The sequence below is a fragment of the Nicotiana attenuata genome, unplaced genomic scaffold (assembly GCF_001879085.1).
Source record: "Nicotiana attenuata strain UT unplaced genomic scaffold, NIATTr2, whole genome shotgun sequence".
Taxonomy (NCBI): Eukaryota; Viridiplantae; Streptophyta; class Magnoliopsida; order Solanales; family Solanaceae; genus Nicotiana; species Nicotiana attenuata.
In genome coordinates this window covers 57690-75370 of record NW_017670598.1, presented here as the reverse complement: position 1 = coordinate 75370, position 17681 = coordinate 57690, and the positions used below count along the sequence as shown (strand labels likewise).

Below are 17681 nucleotides of genomic sequence, written 5' to 3'. Positions count from 1 at the left end.
CGGTTTAAACCAAATCTTCACTATCTCCACCCCCACTCCATTAACTAATGTAATCCATGTTGATCATTGTGCTAACACATGACTATGTTCTTTTTAACGCATGATTACTATGTTCAGTGGTAGCATAATACGGTTAAGCCTCTCACTTCATTGTTGCAAGGATGGTAGTAAAATCGTCTAGGATTTTACAAAGCCAAATAAAATTGAATATTAGCAATATCATCTTGATTTCTTAGGAATGAGTATATTGTATAGTATGTACCTTTTGTTGAAGTTCGGTAAGTTAATCTAGCATGTGTTGTGTCTGAAAGCAAGTTACAATGAGTCGATTTAGATCTTATTAGATAATTACACAAGTTTTTTTTAATTTCGAATAGAGTAATAAGATGTTGCTTTTTTATCTTGGATTAGTATTTAGGAAAAGTTATCTATGTTAGAAAAAAATATTTTGCAGAATGAGGATGGAATACATTGGATTTAATAATGTAATCAATAAGACAAGTAACTATTGGGCTAAAAAATAAAAAATAAAGTTGGGCTTGGACTAAATTTTTTCGGTATTTTGGTATATACCGAAATACCGAAATATCAAAAACCCAATACCGTATACCATACCGAAAAAATCGAAATCGAAATACCAAATTAATTTGGTTCGGTTCGGAATTCGGTTTTGATTCGTAATCAGGAATATAGGTCAAAAAAAGAGTTATCCTCAACTTTAGTTTTGATTCTTTCTACAATTAGATCTTCTATCACCAAAGAAAGCGCCATCTTTGGCACATCTGGGTCGGGATCGACGGAAACTCACTCGGTCTGCGCGTCTACCATTTTTCGGATTTTATGCCCACCCCTAATTTTGATCTCGATTAGTCATGCAAAGAGCAAGCCCGGTTTTGACCGTATACACTCACAAGAAGTATGTAGCGGTGGAATCATTTAGTCATGCTTTTCCTCCCTTGCTAGGAGGTATATGCACTAAAGCATTGAGATAATGACTTGCAAATTAACTGTGTTGCATCTTGTGTAAATGTAGAAGCAAGGGCAAGTCAAAGGAGAAAGAATAAAGTTCATCTTTTCTGAAGGTTATTACTCGGGGATGGTTGCTTTAAACTTGAGGGATGGCAGGAACGAAGAGGAAAAAGAGAACTGCAAGAACATGGAAGAGAACTATGCAGTTAAAATCAAACATAAAAAAGAACTTACAGAAGGTATATACACATTCCCAAAGCAGGTGCAACAATAGTATTGCGAAATGCAAAAAATTCAAATTACAACTCTATGGTCATGCCTCGCGGATATCTCTCTTATCATACAATCTCATGATCCTTTATTTGTCTTTCATCCCCTGGAATAAGTAAAATCTTGCTCTTTCTACTTTAAAAAAAGGGGGGCAAAGCGCAATATCTTTATAACCCGTCTATTAAGACTAACCCACATTTAGATTATGAGCTATAGAAATCCATCCCTGAATAAAAGAGGGACAGAACTTGCATGGCTGAATCTATGGAGGAGTAATTCGACTACCAGTACCAAAATAACGGTCTCCAAATTCGCCCATACCAGGAATCACGTGTAGGTCTTTGTTAAGAGTTGTGTCAATCTCTGATGTTACAATCTTCAATCTTGGGAATTTGTTGCATACAGCATGTAATCCCTCAGGCGCCTGCATAATTAATAAATATAGTCAAAACTATCTGACACAAAATACTCCCTCTGGTCCAAATATTCGTCATTTTGGCAACTAAATTTGTGTCAAACTACTTCCGTTTTAGAAAAACAAAGAAGTCATATTACTGTTATAACTAATGAAGTGTTAATTAAGTGAGGCGTTTAAAGCGAGGCAAAGGGTAGTGTTAAACGTCTTTCTTAAGAGGTGTTCAAAAATCATAAAAGACAGAAAGACTGGAAGAAGTACAATAGTAAACTATCTGAAATAAAATACTATCAGGTTTTGACTTTTGCAATTTTTGGATATGTTTACTCACTGATATCAGGTTTAAGAAAATGATGTTAGACTCTGGTACACCTTTGCTAAGCAGCACAGAAATAGCTTTCACTGCAGAATTCCCTGGACAGTAATTAACAATTCATTGGTTAGTAAACAAAGTTATTTAGGAATTTATTCATTGACGGAAAGCAAAGCATTTCCAACCTGTAGCTAGTACTGGATCAAGCAGCAAAACATGGCGACTTGCAATATCTTTTGGTAGCTTCTCGTAGATCAACTGTAATGTTGCTGGGATCGGTAAGAAACTGCATTTTCTATATGTCCTGATATTAAGCTCTTTGTTGTTGGAGATTTTAAAAGTGCAAGTCAAAGTACAAGTGTGAATGATAAGAAATTTTGTCTGTATGGACTGGAAACAACTTTTTCAACCACTTTATAAAGGTGTGCCTCGTTTTCTTGACAAAATAGAATTCATATTATAAAAGCGCTTGATAATTACTCCATTTAAAATAGGATGACTTCTTTTAAAAGAAATAACCTTTGCTATCTTGATTTAAACCGGTGAGGTTTATTTAGAACTCGACTTTAGTCTTCAAATCCAGACAAAAGGTTGCGCAGTTAATAACAAAACTAGATTTGTATTTGTTTAAGATTCGAGATATTTACATTATAGTACTAACAGATACGATGTACAAACTTAGAGACATGTCTATGAGAGCAGAAAACAGATAACCATGATACAGAAACCTGATACAACAATTTACTTTTCGCCACCACTCTTTAATGTATAGATCACCCTGCATTTCTTTATTAGATTAGATTCTTTATTGCTCTTGGTGAATGCTCAGATATCTGATGATGCTTTTGCATATGCAGTCAGAAACATTTTGGCTTTATTGTTTTCCCTAGAATCATATCAGCGGAATTCTTTTTGCAGATCAACTTTTCTAAAAGACTATTTTCTCTTGTTCTGGGGATTTTGAGAATAACGAGGACGGGGGAATGAGAAAATGCAATAAAACCTGAGTTTGTTTGACTAACCTGCCTGCCACTTTTACCCTCCCTGTGGATTAGAATTTTGCCTATTTTGATTCCCTTACAGCAAGCCCTCAATGCATTTTCCATGCTTTCTCCACTGATCCAAGGTAACCATGTCAACTTTCAGTTTCAATTACTGAAGTTTATTACTAACATGAAACAGAAATTGCCCGAATTGTATGCTGGAAATTCTACCCATACTATAAAAGAGTAGGAAATGAATACCTTCTAATGATCGACACTCCACACAACCTTTTACAGAAAACGACGCCACTGTATACAGATCCTGCAAAAGAGGGAAAGACACTTCTTTCAGCAAATTCCTATGAGTTTAAGTTATGTACACTGATAGTGCGTAGAGTTTTTCATCTATAACAATATGCAACTTTTTATAGCAAGCCTAATATGATAACTTGGAAAATAAAATTATAGCCTGCTATATCCGGCTATTTACACTGTTAATATAACTTAAATACAATTCCATATATGTGACACTGCTTGTGATCCGAAATGTATATGCAGAAAGCAGCATCTCCAACCCCCCTCCGGTTCCTAACCCACTGAATTTCAACCATCTTTTTTAAGTTATCAACTCATATTTAGAGTGGACGATAGCGTGCAGTTAACTTTTAAGAGATCCGATTGGGCAAATATTTTTAAACACCTAGTGAAATCCAAACTCATGTGTGATTTGGATAGGGAAATTGTGTTAATTTAAGAATACCTCCCACCTCGCTAGACGGGCTAACTTTCTGTTTAAGTGGAAGCAAATGATAATAGAAAAGTCACCTGTAGGAGTGGTTATCTGCTTCTCAGTAAAGGGAAGGTGACCAAGGCCATGCTCCACAACCTCAAACATGAGGAAAAGAACGTGTTTCACTACATGGTCAATAGAGAATTGATTGACACAAGATAAAAACGATCATACCAATCGTATAAGGCGATCAGCATAGAAAACAAAGTCATGCTTTGTTGTTTTTGCATTTCGTACAAGCGTGTGCATACCACGCATCTAGCAAAAGGGAAAATGTTATGGAACTTTTCCACCTTTTGATCTTCAAGAATATTGAAGCACAGATCAAGAAATTTACCATACCCATACCTGAATTGAAATAGGATAAAGAAGAGAATCTGAAGAGAAACACACCTGAAATGTAGAATGTATAACAAATACATTCGAATATATTTTGCAGAGATGGTGCTGTCCAAGCTTTGTACGAATATGTTGAACTATCAAGTCGATTGCAACATCATTATCTGCTCCTCGTGGAATTATTACATCAGCATATTTCTTTGTTGGATGAATGAAGTCCTCAAAACCAGGTTTAACATATTTTGCATACTGCATGTCAGATAGTACAGTCGGCTTGAAGAATATAAACTTTCCAAACAAATCAAAGATTTGATTACTAATGAATCAATTGATAGATAATCCAATTTATAGTGAATCATCAAAAAGTTCACAGCAACTTAATGTCGAACCAGTAAACACACACGCTGTCTGTTTAACTGGCACATATAATAAATAGTTTAACTAGGTGAATAGACCCTATTGACATCCAATTTGGTAATATAGGTTAATTATAGGACCATATAGAAGATTTCCCGTGTAAATAACGGTCCAAAAGAACCTCTTTATACAACATTTCTGAACCTCTAACCAGTGTGGCTCAGTGCGTGAGGAACTAGCTGCAGAACCATGGCTAAAAGCCGTTTGTACACAAAATGAGGTATATTAATATATCATGTATTTAACTTACATATATTGATAGTGTAATAAATCTTTACACTCCCAGCAGATTTTAACCTATCGTAGCAGATAACCTGTCTTATTTTCCATGTTACTAAACCGAAAAGGAGTCTCAAGTGAAAGAGAACTGCTAACGTGGTAACCTTCCATACAATTGAGGGGCAACAGAAAATCTAAAAAGGAGCATTAAATGCAAAAAGAAAACTGCTAACTTGATCTAGCACGTTTTGGATGTTTCTGTTCCTCTCAACAGTGTCCCGCCGTATCCTCCTGGCCAACCGCACATCAGAGTCTGCGTTCATGAATTTATTAACAGGTTAGGGAACAATATGGAACACTGGAAATATGTCCTAAAGGCTCTCGTATCATAATATTTGATTTCCAGTTTCAAAAGCAAGAATAGGGGTAAAGAGTGAACCGCAAAATATCAAGTAAAAAGCTGTCTTGTTTCTCTTTTCCTATTTGGGGATAAGCGAGGGATGTTAAGGGTCAATAGAGGAGAACCTGAATCAACAAATATCTTCATGTTCATGATTTCACGTACACGAGGATCATGTAGAATAAGAATTCCATCTAAAATGATGACATCTGAGGGATTGACCTGTATTTGATTACAAAATGTGTTAACAGAATATCATCTGCATTTAAACTTTGGAACTTTAAAGTGAAGCTCTAAAAGCCAAATACAAAACCTAGAATAATTGAAAATAGTATATGCTGCTACATTTAACTGACTCCAGCAGCTTCAGCAATCTGATTGAACTGTGAACTGTTGCGTTGTTATGGCTTAAACTAGTTTTCCAATTTTTATGGTTTTCCTATGTTTTCTACAGCTCCCATAACTTAAAAGTAGAACCAGCAGCATCAAACAGTATATATACTGCAAGCCATGTAATCAGGATATAACTTACTGCTAAGATGTAAAAATTCACAGCCATCCGATACGCAGTTCTATAATCTGACTGGTACTTGATTCATTATTGAAGTAGTAATGTCAAATTGCTTAACAAGAACTATACACTCAAATCAGTGGCGAGGAAGATAAAATTTATTACCACACGGGCTGCTTCAATGCTTCTATGGCTCTTGAAATCATAATTAGGGATGCTAATTGCTTGTCCATGTTTTAATTTTTCCATACATGATAGCAGAAGCTCTGTGTTAAAGGCATCTGAAAAAGAATGGATGATGTAAACAGGCCAATTTTAGAAAGTGGCCGATAGAGAACTTATTCGAGCAATATTTACAATCTAGTTTGAAACCTCAAACATCAATTCCCTACCAGGATGATCAAAGTTGTAGTCGTGAACTTTCTCTAACTGCTCGGCAGTTAATGGATGATAAAATGCTTCCTGAAAGTTGAAATTAGGTTGATCAAGCGTTAGAAGATGATGAAAAGTTACATATAACAAAAGAATGAAAACTTTCCAGAATACCAATTGTTTACAGTTGAAAGACATACAAATATGATCTAATGGGACATCAAGAGGTAATTCTCAGATTACAAAGTGAGACTGCTTATGAATGCCAAACAGTAGTAGCAGAAAAAGAAGTGAGCAAGATATTACTTGATTGATTAGTACGACGCGTTGATTCTGAAGCTGTGACATAATCATATTGCAAACAGTTGTTTTGCCAGATGCAGTTCCTCCAGCAACACCTTCACAATTTTATTCATTTTAAATGATCATAAGAAACGCATGGATAGAAATTAAATACTAGTAGTAATTGAACATAAAGATTCTCAGGCATACACAATATCAGCTTATTTTCATCGATATCAATCAATCAACTTTACATCAGTCCCAAACTAGTTGTGCTCGGGTACACGAATTCTCTTGTATCCATCTATTTGAGCTATGGATATTAGCTTATTTGCAGATTTAATTGCACGGAAGGAGAAGCCAAGCTTTCCCATCTTTTAATTCTCATCGAATCATGTTACTAAACTACAGGAACAAAAACAAATTTCTTGTTTCTCCTCTGGCCTTTTCAATTCCTTCATAGCACTTAATATAGAGTAGTCCTATTCAATCGATGCATTCCTACCTGAAAAGTAAATGCAATTGTGTGTGTGCGTGTTTAGTTCCACATGCAAGATAGTAGACACGAGGGTCAGAGCCAGAAGCACCATACACTTAATGGATTTTTCTGATGGCGCATAGATATTCATGTGAAAAATTACTTAAATGTCAACAAATAACCCTTATTTCAAAACTACGGTCTATTCAAAGAAAGAACCACAAAGGTTGAGGCCGTCAAATTTAAATCCTGAATCTGCCTCTGGCGAGAGGGTTGAGCCTTACCAATGACAAAAGGTACCTTCAACGGGACTTGTGCAGTGTCCGGGGCAGCATTTGATTGAAGTGAAAAGTGATTTTCAACACTGCTCTTCAAAGCAGAGGCCATTTGAGAATCCATCGGGCTATCCTACAAGAATAGAGGTCTCATTAATGAACTGGGACATGAAAGTGGCATGAATATCTCATCTAGATATAATAGAAAATTTGTCATGGAAAAAAATGAACGGACTTGATATCTGAGTTTCTAATCCTATTGAACTTCAATTTCAATCAATCAACTAGTCCAATTCCAAACTCTATCTGTATGATCTTCCTCAATTCCATATAACAAAGAAGATTGATCTTTATTTCTTTTCCTTAATTTGTATTATGAAGTCTAAAACGATAACCTGAAGAATTTCTAATCCCACGGGTAACAATTATGGCATAGGTGACAATGAAAATAGATGTATAAACACTAGTTGTTGTCAGATTGAAGGAATCTGAAATCATCTCAAGATGAAAATTTACGTACCTCCCTCTTAACGATAGGTGATATTAGTATTCATTGAAGCTCTGTTGAGTGGCAATGGTATTGGTAGAGAAGAGCGACGAGTGTGTGTGGGTTGTTTGTGGTGAATTGAGGAAGAAGCAAACTGAATGAGCGGGAAAATCGCAATTGTTTTGGTCACCTATTTATCACTTGCATATATTGTTTTATTTGTTATTTGCACCTCTTATTTTTATTATTTAGCATCAGTGCCGGCTCCAATGTTATATGTAGTAAGGCATTTGCCTTAGGCCCCAAATTTGGGGGGCCCATCTTTTAAAAAATAATATTAGTACTTCCAATACAAAATTAGAGTTTTTAATATATAAAAAAAAAGCTTTTTAGATATATAAATAAAGTAATAATTCGACTAACTTAAAAATAGGTAGATAAATAATTTTTTCAAGGTTTTAATTTTCCACTTCTTACTCCATTAAAAATTTTACTCTCATCGTTAATTTGTCCAGGTCAATCTTTCTTTTTTCCAATCTCTTTAAATTTCAGAAACCCTTATAAATTTTCTGTCTTTCTCTTTGATATTTTTACTCACCTTCTTTCTCCAATATTTCATTAGTTCAAGTGTTCAACAATACTTTTAAGTTTCTAGTTCTATACTTATATTTCTCTATAAAATATCTTATCTAAGATAAACAATATCTCAAGAAAAATTAAATGAGTTGATTATATTATGAATTGAAAAGGAATTATAACAGAAAATCGATTGTAAAAAAGATTATTAACAACTTTATATCTCAAAAAGTTAGAAGAATATACTTCAAATAAAAATATTTCTTATAACTTTCTTTGAAAAATTTAGGCTTCATATTAAGCTTTGGCCTTAGGCCTCCCATATGCTTGAGCCGCCCCTGTTTAGCATCTGCATACACTCTACTAGAAAAGCTTACCCACCAATTTTATGTTTCCAAACAAATAAAAACATGACACATCGTATTATTTTTACGAGAATTTAATTTTACTAATGCGCGATTTTACTCGATACGTAATTTTGCCTTTGAAGATAAAAGGATGGTATCTAAGTAAAAAGGAATTGAGGGACAGACCCATTATCCATCAAATTTTGGATCATTCGTCACAGATCCTCAGAAATTTCTCGATTATAAAGAAAATATAAAGTGAACGGTGCTTTGACAATTTGTGATAGACGATTCTGATTACCGTATTTGATATGTATACTCTTCTTGTCCAAAAAAGAATAACGTGGTGGAAGTAGGTGAATGCACATTAGTGTGTCGGTTTCTTATTTTTTATTTTAAAACTACATATTTACAAAAAATAGATAAAAGATGTATTAAATACCACATTTTTTTATTTAAAAAATCCAGAATTTACTTTATATAAACGTAGTTAAGGAAAAAAAACCATTCCTAATTAGTAATAATGTCATAAATGCTTTCTTCTATATGTAAACTTGGAGGTGGAAAAGTATATTGAAACTTGGAGTTCAATTAAAGCATATTTGTAAATAGATTGCAAAGCAAATAAAGGACACAGAGAAAAGTACAAGCAAATAAGCCATCCATATCGGATACCGCAAAAATGATACTTGTAACTAGAACAACCTTTTTGGACTGCATAAATTATAACAGAATGCAGATGCAATTGGAAATGATTTTCATTTAGACATAAAAACAAGAATGAAAACTTACATCACAATTACAAAATGTAACAACTAACAACCCACTTTTCAATTTCAAGGGACTATTTAATTTTTTTAAGGTTTTTATGGACCAAATTAACTACAAAAATGGCTGTAAAGAACATAACTCCAACCTCCCTCCCTCCTTTGCAGATGTATATCAGAAGTCTGAACTTTTGCAGATAGTACACTGATCTTTTGTGATCAAACAGAGATCCGGAATCCGGCTTTCGCACACAGAATTTGCCAAACCAAAAATCAGTTAATACTATTGAAAGATAGTCCCAACATTGTCATTGATGAAGTAGACACATATAACACATTGGCCATCAGGATGCCTCGGCCAGATCCTGGCAACGACTACTACATTTTGAACAATGATCGAAATGAGGAGAATTGATCCATTCGCGAAGAAAATATACATACCAAAAAAGTATCATTAAATTGTAAACTTCTCCTGCCAAAGTTTCTTTCGTGCGATTAAAACTTTTTCTTCACTCAAGGAGAGCGCATCGGCCCGTGGTTCTACCTCTGATGACCATCCATCCCATTTTAGCGCAGTCAAGAATTTTCTTACATAGTTTATTATATGAGGTTTGTCCCTTATAATGACAACTCCCTCTGGCCGTAGCATGCGGTCCATCTCAATAAGCAGATCCTCAATGCTGCAGCCTCGATCTTCTGTCTCCGAGAGAATCATCCAGGCATGAAGTAGGTCATACGTACGTGGGTACGTTGAAAATGACTCACACCTAATCATATATGATGGTTAGTCCCCAGCAAATTGAAGGTACAAGTTAGAAGGTATATTTTGCGAGACTACGACAAAAATGCCTCTTATCTGTTTCCTCCTTGCTTGTCCATACCATAGGCGTGACCTACTTTCTAATTTGAGTTATTTCAAAAGATTGAACTTTTAATAGATGTCTATATATCATCTTTACCTCTTTCATAGATGTTAAGCACAAAATATTAGTCTCGTGTCATTCAGATACTGATATTAAACATTTTCCTTAAACTAGTACCTCTTTGACAAAATTCAATCAATATTTTCACAACGTGACATGTAACACAATTGATATTTCACTCCACTTGGAAGGTCGTGGAATTTTAGACAGAAGCGTTGTACATTTACATAAAAGAACGAACAAATTCATTATTCATGACAAAAACATCGGATATAAGCCACAAAACTATTTATTACTGCAACCAATTCTCATGGTAGTTATGAATAGTCTCCTTTTCTTGGAAAGCACTGTTTAGACAAGGCCTTCTTGCTGTTAGTTATTAGTTCATAGGTATTAAGCTAGTTGTGCTTCTGTTCTGCTTCATATGAAAACAAAAAGGAAAACATCACTCTTTAGGCTTTAAAAAGGAAAGACATACTAATCTTGGGATATCTACCAAAGGCTTCAGTTAATTGGCTGCTCGTAATAGGAAATATAATCATGGCTAATCAACATTGTGGAACGTGGCAATAGAGATAGCAAGCAAGTGTATCACATTTTATACATTCTCATAGTATAGCTAATCCTTCACATATAGCTTAAGCCTGAGGCTTCCTGCCATAGTCATTTCATCAAAGTCAAAAGCAAAAGATAAGTAAAATGTTGAACTCTTTCTCGATTTCCATTTCCATCTAAGCTCCTATAGGTCCAACCTCATATAAGTTTACGTTATTACTTTTCTGTTTCACATTTCGGTTTCACGCTGGAAGTTTAAAGTCAATAACAAATATACTGAGACTTTCTAGATGGCGGAAAAAGAGATACGAGTAAAGATAATCTATAAAGAAGAACATCAAGTCTTAACTGGGGAATGGGTATAAACTTAAGAAGAACAAAGAGGGATTAGCATATTTCATTTGCAGCTTCTTCATAATTTTTATTTTCAATTTTTTTTATCCACAAATTTAGGAATTTTATAAAGTTCAAGCTCCTCTTCTGTAAATTTATACAAAAAAAAAAAAAAGGGCTACACAAGTCACTGGTAATCTGCCAATTTCCAATGACTGATGTGCAAAAAATCAGAAAGAAATCTGGATTTCAAAGAGCGCATAGTAGGCAGTTAGCAGTAGGCTGACCATATGCCACAAAAGATTAGCAATAATTATGCTTGTCCATGGGAACAGGGAAAAGGGGTGCAAAGAGAACAATGTCCCAAAGAGTGGAAAGTGGCGCACCAGTCATGAACTGTTCCAATCAAGCCTCGATCATATATTATTTTCATTCTTGATGACATGTTAACAGGAGCAACGTTCATCACCCAAATGTCCTTATCCTTTAGTGCAGCTGCAAACCCACCGAGGTTTGAGTTCATGTCCATGACATTCCTAAATGAGTTCTTTTGGATAACAAACTTCATCTGCTTCCAATAGTCAATCACTCTGTCATGCCATTCGCTCTGAAAAAGTATATACATGTGTTAATTAGCTAACAGACAGATTGAACAAGAAACAGAAACCATTTAATGAAATCCAACAGAAATTCTGTCTTCCCTCTGATTTTACAAACTTACAGTGTCTTTATGGAATTCCTCCAAAGTGACACCAATTTCCTCCAAGCGAGGTGGCGGAGCCGTAAGCCTCTTTGGCCAAGGTAATAGTCCAGTCCCTTTTTCCTTATGCACCTCTTCATTAACATATAATAGCAAGATTATCAGATTAAAGAAAGATTATAAGCAAGCATAATCTCCTTGCAGGAAGTAGATGTATTAGAATGACACAGTTACTAAGAATGACAGTTCTATATGAGTTCTCACTTCTAAGATAGTCACACATTATGCACAGAGAAAAACAGGTTTTGACGCACAGTATAAGCAGAAAAGCATATCAGAAGGATACATATAACCAGCCATTCAAGACGTGGATTGAAAGCATATGAACCATTAGCAGTTGCCTACTCACTTGGTGAGTAAGGAGTGATGCAAGCCTTCATCGGTACGTTCCAAGCTTCATCGGGTTCATCACCAGACACGCACAGGGGAGGTTGGGTCCCCGCAGTTCTCTTCATATAGCAGCTGTTACTCAGAGGTTTAGCCCATATCACAGTTTGGTCTCTCCTTGAAACAACTCTCCAACACATTCTTCTTAGTACATCATACATAGCATTCCAAATTCTTCGATTCTCAGCATCATGCGCATAAGCTTCAGGTGAAGAGTACACAAAGTAACCACCTGGTCTGAGCAATCTGTCAAGTTCCAACAGAAGAATGCCGTCTCTTTGGAGCCAATCAATTCTACAACGTGAACAATGTGCCAACTCAAATGACCTGCTTGGATAAGGTAGTCTTTTGGTGCCCAAGACTCCTAGTGTAGATGGGATTCCCCTTTCTAATGCAAACTGTATTTGATTCTCGTGCACATCATTAGGAGCAAGCGACATAGCTATAATATCATGGGAAAGAAGATATGCTCCAAAGCTCGCGACACCACAGCCAACGTCAAGAACATTTCTTATGTTTCCGCCATTGCTAAGTTTTTCACCAGGAAATTTGAGCATCTACACAAGTACATACAAAACCAATGAATTGTTATGCAACTATAAGTGAATCATCCCGCAACATAAGTAAAGAGTTGAGCTTAATTACCCCTGCAATTGCTGCAATGTATTTGTCCGCTCCATAATGGAAATGTGTTCCTCCACCAGGGAATTTTATTTTGTCTCCATCGACAACCATCCAATTTTGGTCCGACTTTTCCTGTGCAAGATGTGTATGGGGTATATTTGCTTTCCACACTTGGTCTCTACTAGCTGGCCATCTAATTGGGATCTGGAAATCTAACAAGGACTTCGTTCGCATCAAAACTAAACACAAACAATAGCAATATCTAAAAGTAACCTCAGTAATGCACATGAGGACAACTTGACAAGTAGTAAACCAATTGAGGATCATGGTTTTGTACATTTCCCTTAACAAAAGAACCTCAGCTAACTAGTCAAAAGCAATCAATTACTGACCTTGTAACCAGCTGGAGGGGGGATAAGACAGTTGTAACGACGTTGAGGAGGGGGACAATGCCTCTCATAATGCTCCATAACAGTCAAATTAAGCCTCAATCTCAATTGATATATCAAATTTCTGTCCAGACAGGGTATCAACTCGGAATACCTTGTATCACAAACCTATAAATGATAGAAGGAAGAACAGAACCAAGAAAGCAAATCAAAAAAAAAAAAAAAAAACTGAGCAAAACCACACTAATGCAAACTTTACAACAACAACAACAAAAAAGAAGAAATAACAAATCCAGAATTACATGCATACAGGAATACTTTTTGGAACTTCAAGAGACAGTTCTTGATCTTCCAAATCCAGGTCCACGCGCCTATAGTGTGAAATCCCAGTGACTGGATCAGAACCATCTTCAAAAGCGAAAGGGCCACGCGCTCTAGGAAGACCAGGAGCAATAAACGAACAATTGTACAGACAAATCAAACCCAAGAACACAATCATCCCAAATATAGCATATTTCAACAGCTTGGGTCTATGAAGTAGCTCCTTTTTTGGCTTCATTTTTAATTTGCAAAAACCAAAAAATACCCACTTCCAAGATTTCTGCTACTCAAACACTGGTTAAACTTAAAGACCAAGTAGCAGATCCATTTCTGACATACCAAGTAAAGAATTAAGAGACTGTTCAGTGCCCATAAAAGGAGTGTCCAAGATTCACTTTATTTAGTTGAGGTACAAAGTAATACCCTGAAATTGAGAGGACTGTGACTGTGTTAAGAGTTGGTAGTATAATATGTGGAAAGTGATGACGGCGTTGAACGCCGTTTTAAGCTCACTGTTGGTTGGTTACTGTTAGTGGCACTTTTCGGGAAAAGTCGATAGAGAAAGTAGCGGTGTAAATCAAGTACCATGACTCGTTTGGTTCCTATTGGACATGAAGAAAAATCTTGCTGACCTTTATCTATTTTCAGCACTAAGAGATTGCCTCCTTTGTGTCCTTTTAATGAGTTTTAATACTTACCATGTTAAAAAAAAACTATATAACCAAGGTCCTTAATTAAGTCATTTATAAATTAATTATAGATAAACTTATATATTAAGTATACTTGATGTAATCTATCTATATTATACTATATTAAAAGCACCAAGGCCCTTAGCTAAATGTCGTTCGGGTTCTTTTACCCTTTAAAAATATATTATATATTGGATAAAATAGTAATTTAAGTTATTTGCCTAAAATTTAGGGCTTCAAAATTAACTATATTTTGTATATTAAATACTTCCTTGTTTAAAATAGGTATGAATCCTAATTTATAGGACTTACTTTTATCACATTTGGTTTTCCATTTCTTTTATTAATAAGAGATAATGTGCTTATTATATTTCCAATTCTAGTTTATTTAATAAAATACCTACAATAAAAGACTAAAATTTAAAACTAACGTTTTTTCCATTTTAAACTTGATCTTTATAAGCAAAAAAAGAAATTGAAGTCCATCCAAATTAATGTTAATTATTATATAAAAAATACTTCATTTAATTATTTTTATAATTTTTAGAAGTTTAAAATTAATAATTAATTTTTTTTATTATTTGGACTAAAATTTCTAATACTTAGAACTTTAAAATATTAAAATTCTACTTTATATAGATCATTCACTTAAATTATGTGAGATGCCTTATACACCGGACTACCTTTTTTTTAATTCTAATTCTAAGTCATTCTCTAGAGTTAATATGTCATGGAAAAGTCACTTTCAATTATAAATTCTCTCACAAGCTTGCTTTAGTATCCTTTTAAATGTATTTTTTTATTGATATTTAATTTAATTTTGTGATCATATGAAAGTTGTAGATTATTAGTTGCCTGATTATATATTTTAAGTTATCCTTCAGCGCTATTTAGGTTTTTAAGGACTTGTTCTTGCTGAAACTGGAAAATGAAGCATGATAACTTGTGAAATTAAAGGTATAAGGTTTTTAAGGACTTGTTCTTGCTGAAACTGAAAAAGGAAGCATGATAACTTGTGAAATTAAAGTTATAATATTATTAAACTGAAATAAATTTTAAGTTGAATTATTGACTTATGATTGAGGATTTTTACGAGAGCTTCTTTCTTTATTTAGTTATTATGCACATTTAACATATATAATTATTATTAGGAACTTATACTTTTATTTTATTGTTTAAACATAAATTTTAAATAAATTAGTACTCATTGAGATAGAATACACGCGCATCGCGCGTACCTTAAGACTAGTTTGATAAAAATAACAACTACTATACTCAGGCGGAGCTAGAAGCCCTATTATAGGTTCACCAAAACTCCAGAAACTTTTGCGCAAACAGTGTATTTATGTTAGAAAATTCATTAAATATGTACAAATACTAGAATCCAATTATTAGTATTTGAAGTCATCGTTCTACAATTTCAAACCCATCAAATTAAAATCTTGGTTCTGCCTCTAACTATACTACAACATAGTATTAAACTGTGTTGATATGTCAAAAATCTTATACTTTCATTTCTTTTTTATTAGGGGTATACGAATTACCAAAAGGCATGGGTTCATTTTTTTAAGAAAAATTTTTCGTTATGAGAGGGTGTTGTTCCTATAACATTAGGAAAAGAATTGAGTTTCATATATGAGTGTTTATTTTGTGTAATTTTTATTTTATGCCAAATAAAATCATTTAGTGGATTTTACAGTTAATATCAAATAATACCAAACTGAAAAATAAATCAATTCATCAAATTAATTTGGTTCAATGTTTAAAAGAGGGAAACAAAAAAGAGAAAGGAACAATGGAATCTTCTACTTCTACATTAGGGGACCCCTTTCATTTATATTTTATAGGATCCCTACAACTTGAGGGTAGTGGGGACCGTGGATTCTTAGATGTCAAATAGTACACGCGCTGGTGGATTCAGGCAGCGGACTTTTGATCCTTTCCACCAATCAGAGAACGTGTGATTTTCACGAAGAACACTGTCACTGTTGTGAACTTATAATGCCGACTCAGCTGCCTAATAATTCGTTCATCCTCTCTTTTTTTCTTATTTTACGAAATTTGCCATAAATAGAAAAGGACTGGAAGCTGAAAAGAGTCCGGAACCAAAATGTGGTTCTTTTGGACAAGTAGCACCTTAATAGGTGTAAAAAAAAAAGATGACATTTTTATATATAGCGCCCAAATACTGGGCGCTATACATTAACGTTTACTGTGCCGCTAATGTATAGCGCCGAGTATTTGGGCGCTATATATAAAAAGCTGTCACGCCCAGGTATAGCGCCCAAATACCCGGCGCTATACCCCTTTTTTAAAAACGAGCCGTCTTCTTCAAGACGACCATTCTGCTTCTTCTTCCTCAATATTTTATATCCGGTTCTTCTTCTCGAAACTAGTATGTTAAATTTATCCGGATTTAATATTAGTGTTTTATAAAAAAATATAAATTTGTCTGTTAATATCCTAATTTATATACACACATAACGTAATATTTGACCACGCTATGCTTTGCGTGTTAAAGGTTTCGACAGGTACGAAACAGCTTTATGTCAGTTGGACAGCCTTTTCAGTTCGACAAGACAACACACATAACGTACTCTTTGACCACGCTATATACACACATAACGTAATATTTGACCACGATATGCTTTGCGTGTTAAAGGTTTCGACAGGTACGAAACAGCTTTATGTCGACAAGACAACACTTATATATAAAAAAAATTAGCCATAATTAAAATTAAATTAATTAGCCTTATGATATTTCAATATTTTTTCCAGTTCTTCCGAACATATAATTTTTTAAAATATCATTAAAAAAATTAAAATGGAAAAGTTCAACTCATAATTAACAAACATAATTTTATTTTATACAACTTGCAACATAAACATAGCAACGTCCTATTACAACATAAACTCAGTGATAGTTAGGCATAATAGAAGAAGGGCCACCAAGAGCTTGAGTACTATTGCCACCCGAACCAGCCGAAGGACATTTTCGACGGTCGTGTCCTGTTTGCGAGCATATACCACATCTGCGCGCATAAACGGTATCACTAATATCCATTTGGTTCCGTATATGCGTTCTCTTCTTCACCTGTATTCGGCGCAAATAGGACTTGTTACACACCATTTTAAATGGTTCAGGCGACTAATAATGCTCAGCACCCACTAGCTGCAACTGCCCACTATATGTGTTTAGGTACTTCGAAACACTATATTGTTGATCAACATAGTTGGTTGCACCTAAACCAACTTGTTGAAAGCACTTGATAGCATGTGGTAGATGGACCATTTTCCACAAGAGCATAACCTTGTAGATTCATTTACAGTATGCACATTATTACCCCGATTTAGATGGATAGCGGTGCGAACTTTAAAAATATTTCTTTCGTTATCGTACTGCAAAAATGAATGTCAATGTGCTCGCCGTCTGTATTTCTCAAATCTCTTCATCGGCACTGGCATAAATTCAACACCCATTTCCATCAAT

The 17681-nt window shown here is 34.6% G+C and overlaps 2 protein-coding genes across 6 annotated transcripts; both read right to left on the bottom strand.

Annotated features, from left to right (window-relative positions):
- Positions 1 to 1213: 1213 nt before the first annotated feature.
- Positions 1214 to 7704, bottom strand: LOC109241383 (uridine kinase-like protein 5). Of its 5 annotated transcripts, none has more exons than XM_019408122.1 (15): positions 7554 to 7704; positions 7043 to 7166; positions 6305 to 6396; positions 6019 to 6088; positions 5792 to 5907; positions 5241 to 5337; positions 4949 to 5028; positions 4134 to 4328; positions 3915 to 3998; positions 3776 to 3836; positions 3212 to 3272; positions 2990 to 3083; positions 2153 to 2225; positions 1986 to 2068; positions 1214 to 1663 (listed from the first exon to the last, which is right to left on the bottom strand). In XM_019408122.1, exons 2-15 carry the CDS (start codon positions 7155 to 7157, stop codon positions 1502 to 1504), a joined length of 1383 nt encoding a protein of 460 aa, XP_019263667.1. In that variant the 5' UTR covers positions 7158 to 7166; positions 7554 to 7704; the 3' UTR covers positions 1214 to 1501. The 5 variants fall into 5 exon arrangements, with proteins under 5 accessions (XP_019263667.1, XP_019263668.1, XP_019263670.1 ...); XM_019408123.1 differs by having other exon boundaries at positions 7043 to 7161; XM_019408125.1 differs by lacking the exon at positions 7554 to 7704 and adding an exon at positions 7429 to 7517 and having other exon boundaries at positions 7043 to 7161.
- A 1548-nt stretch (positions 7705 to 9252) lies between these two features.
- On the bottom strand, positions 9253 to 14124 carry LOC109241382 (probable methyltransferase PMT9). Its single transcript, XM_019408121.1, has 7 exons — positions 13492 to 14124; positions 13185 to 13349; positions 12814 to 12996; positions 12131 to 12725; positions 11743 to 11855; positions 11408 to 11628; positions 9253 to 9977 (listed from the first exon to the last, which is right to left on the bottom strand). Exons 1-7 carry the CDS (start codon positions 13738 to 13740, stop codon positions 9665 to 9667), a joined length of 1839 nt encoding a protein of 612 aa, XP_019263666.1. The 5' UTR covers positions 13741 to 14124; the 3' UTR covers positions 9253 to 9664.
- Positions 14125 to 17681: the final 3557 nt, after the last annotated feature.

Bases quoted from the DNA above. Each gene is read 5' to 3' on its own strand.
- LOC109241383 (XM_019408122.1), bottom strand. From the start codon at position 7,157: ATGGATTCTCAAATGGCCTCTGCTTTGAAGAGCAGTGTTGAAAATCAC. The intron at 5,029-5,240 runs GTTCTCCTCTAT...TCATGAACGCAG, and splicing joins GAAGATATTTGTTGATTCAG to ACTCTGATGTGCGGTTGGCC. The intron at 3,273-3,775 runs GTGACTTTTCTA...CCTCTTTTGCAG, and splicing joins GCAGATAACCACTCCTACAG to GATCTGTATACAGTGGCGTC.
- LOC109241382 (XM_019408121.1), bottom strand. From the start codon at position 13,740: ATGAAGCCAAAAAAGGAGCTACTTCATAGACCCAAGCTGTTGAAATAT. The intron at 13,350-13,491 runs GTATGCATGTAA...TATCATTTATAG, and splicing joins AAGTTCCAAAAAGTATTCCT to GTTTGTGATACAAGGTATTC. The intron at 11,629-11,742 runs GTAAGTTTGTAA...ATACTTTTTCAG, and splicing joins AGGAATTCCATAAAGACACT to AGCGAATGGCATGACAGAGT.